Source organism: Martes martes (genome assembly GCF_963455335.1).
Source record: "Martes martes genome assembly, chromosome: 1".
Taxonomy (NCBI): Eukaryota; Metazoa; Chordata; class Mammalia; order Carnivora; family Mustelidae; genus Martes; species Martes martes.
The window spans coordinates 159163487-159179337 of NC_137888.1; the positions used below are offsets into that span (position 1 = coordinate 159163487).

General features: G+C 55.8%; 1 protein-coding gene across 1 annotated transcript in view; it reads left to right on the top strand.

Annotated features, from left to right (window-relative positions):
* The window catches only part of CHCHD6 (coiled-coil-helix-coiled-coil-helix domain containing 6), a 241708-nt gene extending 228531 nt beyond the window's left edge, over window positions 1-13177 (top strand). The window contains exons 7-8 of the mRNA XM_080800304.1: window positions 10144-10279; window positions 12963-13177. Of these exons, the coding sequence (XP_080656430.1) occupies window positions 10144-10279; window positions 12963-12968 (142 nt within the window). The 3' untranslated portion in view covers window positions 12969-13177. The remainder of the gene's footprint in view (window positions 1-10143; window positions 10280-12962) is intronic.
* Window positions 13178-15851: the final 2674 nt, after the last annotated feature.

Below are 15851 nucleotides of genomic sequence, written 5' to 3' on the forward strand. Positions count from 1 at the left end.
GCCACCATACACCTTCCCAGGTGCTGGAACCCCCTCACCACTGTGTCCCTCAATGGCTTGGGGACAGACTGCCAGGGCTGGGTAAGCAGGCCATGCATCCAAAGTCCAAGCTCTGGGTACCTTTCTGCAACATACCCTGTGCAGAGGCAACATGACAGCTTCTGCCAGCTGTCCCCACTGACTCGCCAGTCAACACTCTATCTCCCCATCCCACGTTGGTCCCTTCCTGGCTTCGCCCCTTGCAGTTCTTTGGTGTGAGTATGTCCCCACCACTGGCCAGTGGTATTCTCGTCTCCTCAGGGGCAAGTGCTGTTGCGGGTCTGGAAGCAACCAGAAATGAGGGGTCTTGATGTGACTCTGTTCCCTGGAAAGCGCCTCCCCCAGGGTCTTCAGGCAACAGGAGGCTGAGCTCCTCTCAAGGCTGCACCCTTAAGAGGGCACCAGTCAGGGCGGGGTGGGGGGGGGCAGGCACCTGGGTGGCTCAGTCTGTTGAGCATCTGGATTCAGCTCAGGTCATGATCTCAGGGTCCTAGGATCGAGCCCCATGTCAGGCTCTCTGCTCAGCAGGGAGTCTGCTTCTCCCTCTCCCTCTGTGATTTCCCTCTTTCTCTCTCTCTCAAAAAAATAAATTAAAAAATCTTAAAAAAAAAAAAAAGGTCACCGATGGCTTAGGTGCCACAGGGAAGGGCTGGAGCTGCTTCTGGGCCTTGTAGATGTAGGCAAGTGGGGGTCTTTGCGGGCAGGGCCAAAGCTTTGTCCCTTGAGGGTCTGGTGCACTGTAGGCCCTCAGCAAATAATTGCTCCTTGACTGAAGGAAGTACTCTTTGTTTACTGGGGGCAGTCAGCAGGGTTGGAGGCTTTGTGAGATGAGGGAGAGTTGGGGCAGTAGGGGGCAGGTGGCTTGTGTGTGAAGGAACCCGGTTCCCAATGAAGCATTGCTATGAGGTTGGTCTGAGTGGCTTCTGAGAGCCTCGATCATGAGTACATATGGCAGGGGCTGAGCACAGAGCTGGAAGGTAGGCCTTCCTTCCTTGGGGATTTCTGGACCTCCGGCTAGTGTGGGCAAAGGAGGTGGGCTGGAGGGGCAGACCAGAGGGAGGGAGGTCAGCCAGCCAGGACACGACTGAAGTTGCTCAGGTGAGAGGTGGCAAGAGCTCAGGGAGAGAAGGGTGGGGAAGGGATGGGCTGCCTAGGCCTAGGGATCCTGGAGGTCCTCCACACACTCCCTGAAGTTGACTCCCTGTCTGGTGAGTGCCCTGCTGGCAGGGGGTACGTCCTGAAAGCCTCCAGCAGCCCTGAACACTGCAACTGTGCACTGCACCCCAGCTGTGCAGACCCCCCACACCAGGGCCACAGCCACTGAGGGACCACGCCGTGGGTCTCTCGTGGGCAGAAACAGCACGAGAAATCTCTTCAGCCCCAGGGGGTCTCAGTGTGGCCCTCCTCGGACACGGTGGCACTGCCAGTTCCTCCCTCATCACGGACACCCAGAAGGTACCAGCCCGTGTCCAGCCCACACGGCCAGCAACTTGGGAGGCGTCCTCGGGAGGAAAGGTGCATCCTCCATTGTTCTCCCGGCAGAGGAACAAAGCCAGGAGTGGCCCTTTCCCCACTGCGTGTGCGTGGATATGCATGTGAAGTGATAGTCCCAGGAAGGATCCTGTCACAGGCAGCCTCTCCTTCACAGACTAAGTGGCAGCCAGGGGCCAATTTGTGTTTCCCTGCCTCTTGAGAGCAGAGCCCTCCCTTGGCTCTGGGCGGAAGGGCTATTTCGGCAGGCCCTGGCTCTGGGAATAGCTGCCTCCTGCCCGAGGGTTGAGGGTAGCTGGAGGCCAGCATCGAGCAGCTGATAGTGATCCCACGTGGCAGGCTGATCGATGGCGGGATCTTTGGGCTCCACTTACCCGGGCTGAATGGCATATTGTCGATAGCAGCCAGTTAACCAAGTCCTTGGTAACCGGCTGGTCTCGTCAGCATCCCAGCCCTAGCTGCCGTTAAAACAAAACCCTCTCCTAAACAGCTAGATTGGACCTGACGAAGATGAATGTCTAATTCACTTGGAATCTCCTTACTGCTGCCTGTAATAAAAAGCCTGCTGCATATATCCCCCCTGCCGATGTTTCTCTGAAATTAAATATCAGGAGGACATATAATAGCCCAATTCCACACCAGGCCAATATTATCAGATTGATGTCAGCAGTGATAATGGAAGAAGGGTAAGTTGATGAGATTTCATTTATTAAATAAGAGCACACGGAGGTTTGGGACTGCGCATGTGAGGACGCTGAGCGTGCTCAGGCAGAAGAGCCAGCTGGATATGTTCACAAGGCCCCCCCTGGCAGCGCCGACGTGGGGGTGACACACCCTGCCCCCCCTCCCCGGCAGAAGCACCCGCGACCGGAGGTACTGCCCCCGTGTGCTGCCGGAAGCCGGCTTCCCTGGTGGGACTGTTGGCCTCCTTTCCTTTCTCCTTCCCACCTTCCCGCTTGGCTCTGCTGTGTGTCACCAGCTTTGTGCAGCCTCACATTCCTCATCTCCGCCCCCCCCTTTTCCCCCTGTGGGTGTGTACCTCGGAGCACCCCCCACCCCACCTTGAGTCGCCAACTTCTAGCTCTATTCCGGAGCCCTGCCAACCTCGTAGTTTGGGGCAAATGTCTTTTGTTTCTATTTGTATCCTTGGTGGTTTCTTCTTTGGGAACTTTTTGGAATTTTCCAAAGGCCAAGTAGAGCTCAAATGGGCCCAGGAAGAGCTGGGGGAACAAGAGCTGTGGAGCCAAAACACACCAGGCTCTCACCCTTTCTCCATCTCACTACTGTATGACTGTGGGCAAGTCACTTAACCTCTCTGAGACTAGTGTCCCCATCTGTAGAATGGGATGGTAATGCCCAGCTCCCAGGTCGGTTGTGGCTATGCTTAGGACCTGGCATGCAGTAGCCCCAGGTATTGGTTTCAGCGTGACCAGGCCCACAGGCCCACCCAGATGTAATCTCAGATGAGACCGGATTTTCTACCTGTGCTAGAAATGCTGGAAATCTGGGCATAGAAGCATACCCCTTGTCATCACCCCCACCTCCCCCATAGCCTGCCCCTCAGCCCAGGAGCATGGGGATGAGCTCTGCAGACCTGGTCATGAATGAGAGCTCCCCCACTCATTAATGAGGTGAAGCCAGTCAGAGCTACCCAGTGCTTCTCTAACTAGTGACCACACTGGGGTGGCAGAGATGAGACTCTGTGTCAACCACAGCACCTGGAACTTGGTGAATACTCCTTGAAATGTGCCTCCTGTGGCCACGGAGCCCTCTGTCACCGAGAGGCGCACATTGCTCCTGGTTAGAGGGTAACTAGTGATTCACCTGCCTCCCACTAACACCCTCCCCCCGACCACCATTCAGCACTCCCAGCTCTGCCTCCCGAGACTAGATCAACCCTTTCCTGCAGGAGTAACTGCATGCATTTCCTGGAGCACCACACTCAGGAGCCTTCAAACAGGACCAGCTATTGTGCCTTTCTCCGGGCTTCTGGTGTTGCCCGCAGGCCTTGGTGCTCCTTGATTTGCAGGTGTGTCACTCCCATCCATGCCTCTGTGGTCACATGGCCTTCTTCCTCCTGGTGCGTCTATGTCTCTGTGTCTCTCCTTATAGAGAGAGAGTTGGGGTCCTCCCCAGCCCAGAATGACCTCTTCCTAACTCTATCTGCAATAACCCTGTTGCCCATTAAGTTTGCACTCTGATGCTCCCGAGGACGTGAATTTTGGTGGGAGACTCTCCGATCCACTGAGTTAGTGTGTGTGCACATAGTTCCTGGGAGCCCTTGACCCCGGCGGTCTCATCACATTGTCTTCTCTAGGCAACCATCTTGTCTACAAGTGACAGACACTCAACCCTAGCTCACCTCAGCCAAAGCTGGTGCTACAGGAAAGCTAAAAAGTCACTAGCTGAGAATTGAGAAGTTCAGATGATGTGAGGGTCTGTTTCCATGTGGGCCATGGCCATGGCTGTCGGGCCCAGTTCCTTTTCTCCTTGCAGGGCACGATTTCAGCCCCAGGACTTTCACTGGGCCCATGGAGTTGTAGGGCTGCGCTAGCCCGGGCTCAGTGGTGTGGACCAAAGCCCGCCTCCCTGGCCAGTGAGGACAGAGCATGTGGAATGATGTGGAACTGCTGGAAGCTGTGGTGGGTGCTTCTGCTTCATCTGGTGGTCTTGCCCTGTGACTTGGGTACAACAGTAGATGAATGCGTGGGACACTTGCTGCTTTCTAAAGCTGAGTTCCCTTCCCTCCTGATCCCTCTGTGTGGCAGTCTTAGGAACGATCTTCTGGGCCCTTCCTTCAGGGCACACCCAGTCACCTGCTTTCCTGGCACAGCTCTGAGCCTCCCCTGGGGTTTCCAAGCCTTGTGTGGAGACAGGCTGGTAGGTGTGGCCGAATCCAGTGGTGTGTGTGAGGTTGGAATGCATCAAGGAGGTTCCTGCAGTTAAGGAAGGCTACACAGGCTTCGCCCCATGGACGGGGGGAGCAAGACCAGAGAGAAGGACCAGACACAGACAGGCGCGCCTGGCTCCACAGGGCATGTCTGAGATACTGCCCTGTGGTTCACTTGTGTCCTGGGGGAAATGAGAGCCAGGCCAAAAGGCCAGCAGGTCCCTTAAGGCCCGAGACTAACCCCCTCACTCAGCTTGTGAGGTGCTGGGGAAGCAGCCTGACCTCTTAGGGCATTCAGGCTCGTGGCCTAGTGAGACCAACTGCATGGCTAAACACAGATGACAAATGGCACCACCGGGGTGTGTGGGGGCTGCTCAAGGGCCAGGGGAATGCAGCGGGCAGCAGGCCTAGAGGAAGGCTCAGACCTGATTACCGGGCCTGCTTGTCAGAGGATGAGTGTGAGCAAGCTTCTGGGTCTCTCTGAGTCAGTTTCTTCATTTAACATAAACTAAGGGAAAGTCTTGTTCCCACCTTATAAAGCTCTTCTGGTGATTAAACGAGGTAATGCTTAGCACAGGTTCTAGTGAGCTGTAATTACCCAAGAAAAGGGTTTTTAAACTGGCTTGCTTTTTTTTTTTTTTTTTTTTTTTTAGAAATCTGGCCTGCTTTATGTTTTAGAAAAATCACCAATTACAGGAAAGGGGATGGGCTAAAGAGAAGGTAAGGAGGAGTTTAAGCAGCTGTTGTCATAATGACGGGGACGAGGAAATAGATGGGGGGCTTCTGGGAGACAAATCCTGGGGCACCTTTGGTGTGGTGGGGAGGTGGGAGTGAGTTGTGAGGGAGGTCAGGGACAACTGGGCACCCGGCCCATCTGGCCGGTATAAGAGTGCAGGAAGAAAAGTGTGCTGAAGTGAGAACCAGGCCCGCTTGGTCCCTGTGGGCTGCCCAGCCATCAGTGCCCACACAGGCCTAGAGCTCTGCCATGGAGCATGGACTGGGAGCCCCAGTGCTGTGGGGAGAACAGCGGTCTCGCAGTGAGCAGAAGGAGAGGGGCTAGTGGAGCAGAGTCAGAACGGGGCTTTCCGGTCTCTGGGGATTGATGATGCTGCTGGCCATAGCAGGACTGTGCTGATGGCCCCGAGCAAGAAGAGCCTCACAAGGCTGACCGGGGGACCAGGGGTCAGTGCTAGGTAGGGGAGCTCCGGGCAATGCTTCTTGGAAAGGAGAGCGGCTGACAGGGAGGCAAGAGGCACACGTGGTTTGGGCTTGAAAATTTTTTCAACTTTTTGGAAAAACGAGTGTGTCGGTGGACAAAGTAGAATGTGAAGCTGGGGCTGCCATCGTGAAGAGGTGGCTCTGTGCACGTAGGGCAGTGAGAGACTGTGCTAGAGACATGAGGAAGAAGACCCTGAGGCTGTAGGGAGGGGCTTGGGGGAAGGAAGCTGGTGAGGCAAAGGAGAGGCCAGGGGAGCTCAGGGAGAGCTAAGGGGAAAGGAAGACCCTCTAGAAGGATCATTATGGCCAATGAGAAGGCTCTGAGAACCACTCGGATGAGGGGCAGGGGAGGCAGGAGACAGGCAAATGGGGCTTCTACAAACAGGAGCCAGAGGCCCAGTGGAGCGTCTGAGGGGGAATAAAAGACCTTTGGCAATGCAGGATGGTTGGAAGGGAGAGCAGTGAGTGCCATGTAGGTGTGCCCAGGTACGGGTAAGTTAGGTCACCAGGAGCTGGAGAATGAGTTTCTGAGCTGTTTGGGATGTGGAATGGATACACCTTCAGTTTCCAGTTTGAATGGAGAAAGGCAGGGCAACACTCCGCCGTTTCTTCAGTGTGTGTGACACCGCCCGGAAAACATGCTGGTGTTGAGGACTGATGCCCACTTGCCAAGTCTCAGGCAGCTCTGCTCAGTCGGGCACCTCCTCCCCATCTAACCCCTGACCACACAGTGGGAAGTGGCAAAGCCAGAACCTTCCCCTGGGTTTGGGGCAAAACGTGTGTTTTCCCCATTGGTCCACAGGGCGTCACACTCATGGGTCTGCTGGATCCTGGGAGAAGATACACTGTGATGGGTACCGTAAGACTCCTGGGGACGCAGGCACCAGTGAGGCCTGGGCAAGATCTGGACAAGCTCTGGAAGATGCTAGAGCTTAGGTTACAGGGAGAGGGACATGTTCAGAGAAGTCCCGCCTTTGACCCGACCCCTGGAGTCCCAGTGTCAAAGCCTTCTCGTCTGGGCTCTTCACCAAGTGCCATGTAACCCCACCCTCTCTTCTTCAGCTCTCCTCCCACCCTAGCCCGAGCACTGACAGCCAGGTTGTTGGTGAGAGCAGCCCTTCATGACACACTCTGTCATACACATGCCCATCTGGCCTTCCTCAGCCTAGGGCAGGTGCTGTTCCCATTTGCAGATGAGGAAGGTAAGGGCCAGAGAGGTGAGCTGCCTTCCTCAGCAATGCACTCTCGGCCTTCTGACCTGGGTGACGTTAACCCCCTCCAAGCCACGTGGACCGTTAGAGCTAAATACATGGCAGCAAACTCCCCTCAGATAGGGAAGCAGGACTTATCTCAACCCCTGGAAAGTTCATAGCAGGCTATGGATGCATTTCTTGTGCATTTGAAAAGCAGCTCTTCTTAAGACTTGACTGTTTCTCCCTATCAGTGCTGATTGGCATGTGGTGTAAACAGGGTTGCCGTGACCCGAGGCAGGGTGGCGCTGGGCTTGGATAGAATGCACCTGATTTCTGAATGGCTGGACCCCAGGCCCTGCCCTGCCTTGCTTCAGAGAAAGTCTTGTATTTGGAGAGCTGCGCTCTCACTCTCCTCCTATTTCATTCAGAGCCATTTAGTGGGCAAACGGGTGAAATTTCTTCCAGTTGACATTTGCCTGCCATCCCATCTCCTCATATTGTTCCTGATAAATCCCAGAGGAGAGAAGCCTCTGGAGTCCCAGAGGTGATACTGGCGTGGAGGGGATGGATTTCGCCATGGCCCAGTTTCTCCCAAACTTGGAGCCCACTGAGGGTTCTGTGATGTTTACCCACAAAATGCACAGGAGCCTCTATCCTGGGACCTGAAACCAAAGGAGGTAGGCACTGACAGAGAGGGACAAGATCTAAAATAACTACTCTACCTTTGCACAGCCTGCAAAGTGAAAGCCAGGGTCCCTGTGGCAGGTCTGGGGAGGGCGGGGCCGCTCATGGGGTCAGAACTAGGGCTCCAGGGCAACTTGGCCATACCACCTGGCCCAGGCCCCACTTGCCCCACCTGTCCTGTTTCCCTGTAGACCCGTAGGCCTTGTACAGACTTAGGGCTACAGCTCAGCCTCCACTGAGCCCAGCACTTCCCCTGACCACGGATGCCAGCAGAGTCCCTGCCAAATGCTGGGCGGCAGCCAGGAACAGGACTCGTGGGGGTCATGTGATGAGGGGGATGCTGTCTCAGGAGGTACAGACGGGGATGCCACAAAGCCTGTGCCCTCAGGAGCTATAGCATCAGGGACCAGGAAAGAGCCACAGAAAGATGTCACCTCATGGGCTTCAGCCCACCAAGAGCAGGTCTGGAACCAGGAAGAAACAAGTTCTGTCTTCCCCAGAACAGAGAACCAGAGAGTAAAACAAAGAGGGGAGGATAGTTGAGATGGAGGGCCGAAAGCAAAAATCTGTGCATTCCCGGTGTCCTAGGGGAGGACGGCAGAACAATTGGAAGTGAAGCAGTTAGCACGGCTGTAGAGAGAATTTGTCCAAGATGAAATGCCCAGCAAAAGGCTGAAAATCCACTTTGAAAGACTCACAATTAGATGGCTCCAAGTCAAAGTGTTTTTAAATACAAGAATGGAGAGACAACCTACAAGCATTGGGGGGAGTCGGGGGCACCCCAGTGACCCCAGTTGTGGGCAGTGGCAGACAGAACCCAGTAAAGGGGGTCCGGAGAGGAAAAGCGTGAATCCTAGGAGACCATCTGCCTCCCATGTTTGAAGATCGGAGGCTATTGCTGAGACAAGACCCCATATGTCCTAAGAAAGAAATCTGTAAGACCTCATCCATGCCTTGTGGACACGAGGCAGGACCGTGATCTCAAGGACTAGAGTGGTGTGGGCCTCAGCTCCATGGCTGCATATCCTCAAAGCCTAATAGAATCACACATTGTTGGGGCAGAGCCAGGCCAGCACAGCCTTGGGAGCCGTCCTTTCTGCCCCTCCCTCCCGGGAGGAGGAAGCCTCCTTCCACCACCACCTATTCATTTTCCTTGCCTGAGAAAGCAGGCCTGAGGGTGATGGTAGCCAACTCACGGGGGTGGTGCAGGGGAAGGAAGAAGCACCCGGGCCCACGTGGCCTTGTTGGTGGCACAGCGATAGCAGAAGTGCCACCTCCAGGCTAGTAAAATGAGATCAGTAAATACTGCATATCTTACCTGCTAAGCCGCTGAGCATTCCATTGCTTGCTATTCTTAACTGATGAACTCGGTCTGTTTGAGTTAGTTTAAAATAATAATGGTGCTACTCCATTCCGGCACCGACTGCATGGCTGGATTTCTAAAATATAGAGACACTGGGCTGGGAGAATAATGAACCCACAAGCCTCCCCGCTGCATGACGGAGGCAGAGCTGCGCCAAGCATCATAGTGACGGTCTCACGGCTGAGAACCTCCAGGAGTGGCTTTCTGTATTTTTACAGTTCCTACCAAGTGCCCTGGCCATGAGTGGTATCTATTCTGAAAGGCCGCATCAGGTGTCGGGGATCCGTCCCTGGCAGCGAAGGTTCCCGCGTGGACCTGGCCTGAAAAACCAATCTGTGGAAACAGTGCGACCAAACCACGTAAACAAATACGTCTGCCCCCTCTCCACTTCCCAGCATGCGATGCTGGGCAGCTTACTTAATCCTCTATATCTCAGTTTCTTGATTTGCATCAAGGGATGAGAAATCATAGCACGTACCACTCAGAGCTGCTAGGAGTCCAAGAGTAGGATGATGCCTGGCGTGCCTCGTGAGTGTGTGCAGGCACGTGTGTGTGTGTGTGTGAGAGAGAGAGAGAGAGGGAGAGACAGTGCATGCATGCCTGCCAGAGGGAAAGGAGAAGGGGGAGGGGGCAATGGAAGGAGTCGGGAAGGAGATAAACTAGTCACGCTGGTGACCTATATTAGCATGATCTTTATTTCACTTGGTTTTGTTTTGTATTTTAGAAAAGAAAACATACTCATTTTTTTTGGTAGGTTCTGAACCTACTTGGATAAAGAAAGAAAAAAAGAGTAAAGCATCCCCCCAGTACTGCAGAGGTGATCTCTGGGAAGTGAGGTTCTAAAAATGTTATATATTTTTTTAGACATTCCTATACTTTTCTGGGTTTCTTCATTGTGCATGTACTAGGTTTTGAAATCAGATTAACAACTTCATATGAAAAAAGAGTTGCAGGGTGTGTGATCACACAGTCACAACCAGGTGTACCCCCTGAGGCAGGAAGAGTCCTACGTGGCGGCAGGTGGGGGGCACAAGAGACTTCCAGCTGGCCCCCTTAGGGCCAGAGCCAGTGTGGATCCCAGTCCCCTTGGCATCTGCTATTGTGTGACAGCACTCAAGCCCCTGTGTCCCCTGGTTCTCTCTCTGAGGGGTAACTGGACAATGACGGCCGCCAGGTGCCTCGCCCATGGTGTTGAGTGAGTGAGCTGATCGCCCTCCTGTCCACTGGGACTGAGCCTCAGGCCCACCTGGTCTCTGTCCCTGCAGGCCCCGCAGGATAGAGCCCGTGTGCTCAGGGCTGCAGGCCCAGATCCTCCGCTGTTACCGCGACCACTTACAAGAGGTGCTCCTGTGCTCGGACCTGGTCAAGGCTTACCAGCACTGCGTGAGTGCTGCCCACAAGGTAAGGCCACGCCCTGCCCTCCTGCCTGGGCCCCTGGACTGCTGGGTGTGTTGGGGGCAGGGCACAAGTGCTGCACACTCTTGGCCTGTCTTTGTCTGCTAAGTCAGACATGCTAACCCCAAGCCTCTGCCTTTTGCACAGTGATAGACTCAGGCCTTCAATTTCCTCTGTCACTTCCTGGTTCGGTTCTGCCTTGCTGATCCCATGACTGCTCTCAGATATCTGGGTTAGGAAAAGCGGGCCCCAGGCACTGGGCCCCACTAGGCTGGGTCCAGGAGTGGCTCTGAGTAGGCTCTGGGTCTGGGAGCAGCTCTGGCTTCCATGTTCAAAGCATCAGTCACCTAGAAAAGGGCACGCATGTGCCACCCACTTCTTAACCTTTTAGCAGTTGGGGGTGGGAGCTCAGAGGAGGGCCCATGGTGCAGGGTAGGGGCCCCAGAAAGGGCAGGGGCAGCCCTAGAAGAAGAGCCTCTGGGTTCAGGGAGGTGGAAGAGTGGTGTGGCAGGCAGATGTGGCCTGCCTGAATGGGCAAGGGAGCGAAGGGTACCTCTTAGCCCATCTCCCTTCTGTGCTGGTCTGAAGGGGCATGCTGGCAGCCAGCCTCTGGTGAGTGGGAGGGGGTCACAGTGGTCCCGGGTCTCACACACTCCCCAGCCCTCCTGCAGGGAAGCAGTGGGGTATGCTAGATGTCTGAGCTTGTCAGTGGGCCTCCCCTGAGACCTGGTCCCAAGGTCTTGCCCTCCTTCCCTGACCCTCCCAGCCAGTTCCCAGTCCTGTCCTCTCCCCTCTCCACTGTTGCTCTTCTAGACAATTCCATCCCCCTTCCCAAGCCCAACAGTTCATAGCCCAGGCTGGACCTGGCCCCTCTCCGTCATTCACTTAGGGCACCTGGCTTGGAACGCTCCAGAAGTCTGACACGTTTGTTCAAAGGACTGGAGGATGGGACCTTCTTCCCATAGAAAAGCTCTTTTGTCTGAGTAGGAGACAAGCTTCGGAGGTAATGATGGTGGAAAGGCTGAGGTCGGAGGTCAGGTGGCCCTCCAGCTAGATCTGGCAGTCTCCTCCTCAATGGCCCCGCCTCACCAGAGCCCTCCTCACTTTGCTGTCAGCTTAAGACCTGGGAGGCGAAGCTGCTGCCACACTGGCTGCCTCTCCCAGACAAGGTGCAGGTGCCTGTCTGGGCCTTGAGGCCTGCTGCCTGGAGGGGGCAGTGGGACAGCCCGGAGACCCGCAGCAGCTCCGCACGACACCGGCTGGGCGCAGAGCCTGGGTAGATCACGATTCCAACCCGCTGTGGAGCACGGGAAGCTGTGCTGCCAACGGTCCCTGCAGCACGGAGCAGAGCTGGGCCAGTCGCCCTGCACCGTACCACGTGGCTGTGGAAACAGGTGGCCCTCCCGCGCCCCTTTATATCTACCAAGGTGCATGTGAAGGCTTGCACGGGAACCCTTGCCCTGCTGGGATCCACAGGCCATCGCCCAGGCTTGCGCAACATGCACCTAACTTCCTACTGAGCAAGAGACTTGGGGTCCTGCCGGGGTACCCCTTGATTCCCCACAGAGCACTCTGGCATCCCCCAGCCCCCGACCACCCTCCCTCTCTTCTTCCTTCAGGCCCCATGGCCCCAGAGTTTTCAGCCCCTCCCCCAGCAGAGTATATCTTTAACAAACACATCTCACCAATATATCTTCATTGCACTGAGGCAAAAATGTGATTATGAAGGAAGACAGATTGCCTTTAACTCCAGTGTGTTCTCTGTAGCTCTAGCACGCCTGAGAGAGGCTCTGGGGCACTGCCAGGCCTGGCTCCCTCCTTCCCGGCCCCCACCCCCGATCCCCCGGCATTATTAAAGCCTAAATTGGAGACTGAGCAACTGGCAGCAGCCGAGGCCCGCCCTGCTCCTGCCGCATGTGCAGCGTTCCCTCGGAAGAAGCGCACTCCCCCGACTCCCACAGGGCCTCGGTGCCCAGACACACACATTGCGCCCTGTGCTGAGATGCAGCAAGCGTTGCTGCCCTCTGCCAACTTCTGCCTCAGAAGCCTCCTGGTGGAGCCAGGGATGGGGCCTTGAGCATCTCTGATAGGGATGTGCTTCTAGAAGCCCCAGGTGGCAGGAACCCTCATCTCTGGCAGACAGAGGCCCGCCTGGTTGGAAGCCCGGGGTGGGAGGCACCTCCCCAGAGCCCCTGCCAGCACCTGGGTGGTGCCTTCCAAGCCCAGGGACGTGTACATGTGTGTGGACGTGGGCAGCGCTTCAGAGGCAGGTTTCCAGCAAGAAACAGCCTGATTGTGAGGGCTCTCGCACACCAGAGCACTCTCTCTGACTGGCTTCACTTAGAAAACTCTGAGTGGTTAAGTGAGACAACAGGGGAGATGTTGGTGAGGCAAGGCAGCATTGGGCTGAGGCCTGCCCCTCTGTAAGGGGAGGCAGGGAGGTCAGATGGATACAGGGTCCATGTTAGCGGGCCGATGCAGGTGTGTGTTGGGTGGGCACCAGGCACGGAGGTGAAGAGAGCCAGTCCCAGGTCTCAGGGACCAGCTGGGGACCACTCCTTCCATTGAGCAGTGACACTGATGGGGCATCCCAAGGGCCAGGGACCCTCTTGGAGCCGAGGCCTGGGGGATGCACAGGGGTCCCAGCAGAGCGAGCGGTGACTGAACTGTGACCTGTTCTCCTTTGTAGGGGTGAGGAGCGGCCCTCAATCCTGGCCCTGGCAGTGACTTGGAGCTTTGAAGAAGGAACCGGTTATGGGACCACAGTCCACAGCCCCCTAGGCCACGGCCATTTTCTCCTGGGTGCCTATGGATGCCTCTGTGCTTGGGGCTGCCACTTGTGTGAAAAATAGAGTATGTGCCACTGTCCAAAAACAAATAAAGCGAATGTCTTTGTTTTCAGTCATTCTCTTCGGCTGGCAGACAGCCACTGCTGCCTCCTCGCTGTACATACCTGGGCTGGACCACGGCAATGCAGGCTGAATAAAACAGGCTGTTTCCCTTGGGGAGCACCCAGCCTAGCAGGGGACACAGATGTGGAAACCCATGATTATGCTGCAACAGCAAGAGGCCGGCCAGAAGCAAGTATGAGATGCAATGAAGGGAAAGCAGTTCTTTCTAGGGATGGAACAGAGCGAGCAGGCCAGCTTCCCGACAGAGGTTCTGTCTGAGCTCCAGTGTCGAAGCCGAATGGAGGACTTGCTGGGCAAGCCAGAGGCTGGGTGAGTGAGACCCTAGATGCCCGGCTCAGGGGGCACAGAGCATGAACAGCTGGGCTTTGCAGAGAGCAGAGTGGGGGCTGGGTGGGGTAGTAGGGATGCCAGGCCATGGCATTGGGGGGTTCCTCTGAGGCCACCACGGTGGCTCTCAGTGAGGGTGGGATCAAGTGGGGCTAGACTGAGTGCCAGGGAGAGCCCTGCGGACACTCAAGGGCATTTTAAATGGGAGACTGGTGGGCCGGGTCAGGGGACAGACAGAGGTGAGGCTTAGGAGCTGAGATTAGCATTAGGGTGCTGTAGGAGAGGATCAAGCATGACTTCCAGATCTCTGGCTTAGGTGCTGGTGATGCTAGGGGCTGAAATGAGGGACACAGGGACTGAGAAGAGCAGAGGACAGGGGGGTTTGGGATGGCTCTGCTCAGTGGGTGTCCACACACCAGCCCGCCAGTCCTTGACTTTCGACAGGATCCCTGCTGAGGCGCCTTGACCACATCCCAGTTGCACCCAGCCTGGCTCAGTGCTGTGTGAGGGAGACAGCCAGAGGAGTTTGGGGCGGGGCTTCTGATCCACTCACTGCTCTGCTGGTGACCTTGGATTTCCTGTGAAAGTTCCTTTGGAGAGCCTCTAGCCATCTGGAGCTGAGAGCCTGGATCTTGACTCAGGCTTTGCAGCCCAGGCATCTCTGCTCATCCCCAAATTCTCACACACAAAGCTAAAGTTGCGGCTGGGGCTTGGCAGTGTCCTGTTGTCTGGGCAGGTAGCACAAGGCAGCTTTATTCAGCCAAGCTACATATTGGCTGAGAGGAAAAGAGCTTTGGGAGATGCCCTCTCTCCAAGTTCTGGGTCAGCTTGCCAAAGCACACAAGGAGGCATTCAGAGGGCACACTGAGGTGAACGGCCCCAGTAGGTGGCAGGGGACCCTTGCCCCAACCTCCTCCCAGCCTCCTCCAGCAGCCCACGGAAGGGCTGGCCCTTTGTAAGGCCAGCATAGAAGGAGCAGGGTCACAGGTCACCTGTATTGTTGACCTGAAGTGACATCAGAGCCGTCCTTCAGCTGGAAGCTTCTGAGGACCTTCCCAGACTCCTTCAGAAGCCTCTGGCACCCACGGCTTTGCCCAGCTTCCCAGTCCCACAGGAATATCTCTCCAACTCCGCCCTCCTACCCAGGAGGCCACTGAGGGCAGCCATCCGTGCATGTGTATGTGTGCCTTTGTGTGTGCATGTGTGTAATGCGTGTACAGGTGCACGTGTGTATATAGATGTGCGCACGTGTGTGTACACGTGTGTCTGTTTGCACAGGTCTGTGTGTACCTGTGCATAAGTGTATAGGTGCTTTCCTGTGTTTGCACAGGTCTGTGTGCATCTGCCCATCTGTGTGTGTGTATACAGATGCCTTTGTGTCTGTGCACACTTGTGTATATGCAACGGTGTACACATGTGTGCTGTGTTTGCACAGGCAGCCGCCACGCTCATCACCTGCTAATACTCCCGGGCTCCCTCCACCTGGATCTCAGCCCATTTCCCCGATTTCCCCCGAGTCAGAACCAAGGTTCTCTTCTCAGATCCCCACCTCTTCCCTACGACTGGAGACTAATGGGTATTTGTTCAGAGCCACTGTATCACTGTGTTGACGTGTGAAGGGGAGAGGCGTGTGCTGGAGCTGCAGGCTCTCTGTGCGTGTGTGTGCGTGCACGTGTGTGTGTGTCTCCTGTGTGGACCCGCATCCCAGCCCTTCCACATGGCCATATGTGTAAGGGGTGTGTCCAACACTGTGGACCCGGAGGCAGACATTCCTGGGCTCAGGTCCCAGCCACATGGCTGTTGAAAGAGAGTGTTAATACCCATCCTACCTGGTTGCTAGGGGATTAAATATGGTGTTAGCTATGACTTCCAGGGTCCAACCAGGAAACCCAAAAGCACTCCCATTGTTTACATCAAGAGCTGTATACAGGAAATGGACCACAAAGAAGACAGAGAAGCTGAAAACCCAAACAGAATGGTGTGACAGCCCAGAAATTAGCCGACGGCAGGAAGTTCACATCACCCAGGGCTGCAGGAACCAAGGGAAGAGGCAGGGTGACCCAGTGGAGGCTGACAGCACAGGGACCCTGCTCACGAGAGCTGGAGCCACTGAAGGGGCACTGCTATACAGGTGGTGGCTGCTCGTGGCCTCTCCTCTCCTCCCATCCTCCAGTCTCACTCGTGCCTCCCATTAGCTGAACCTAGCTGGAAGTGGAGGGCAAGGCATGGCCCTGGCCCACAGAAAGGGCTTCGGCATGACTGGGGGCTGCTGAGCGAGCACGTGTGCCTCTCCCTGGGTGGGCATGCGTTGTGGGTACAGATGGGTGTGTACACATACC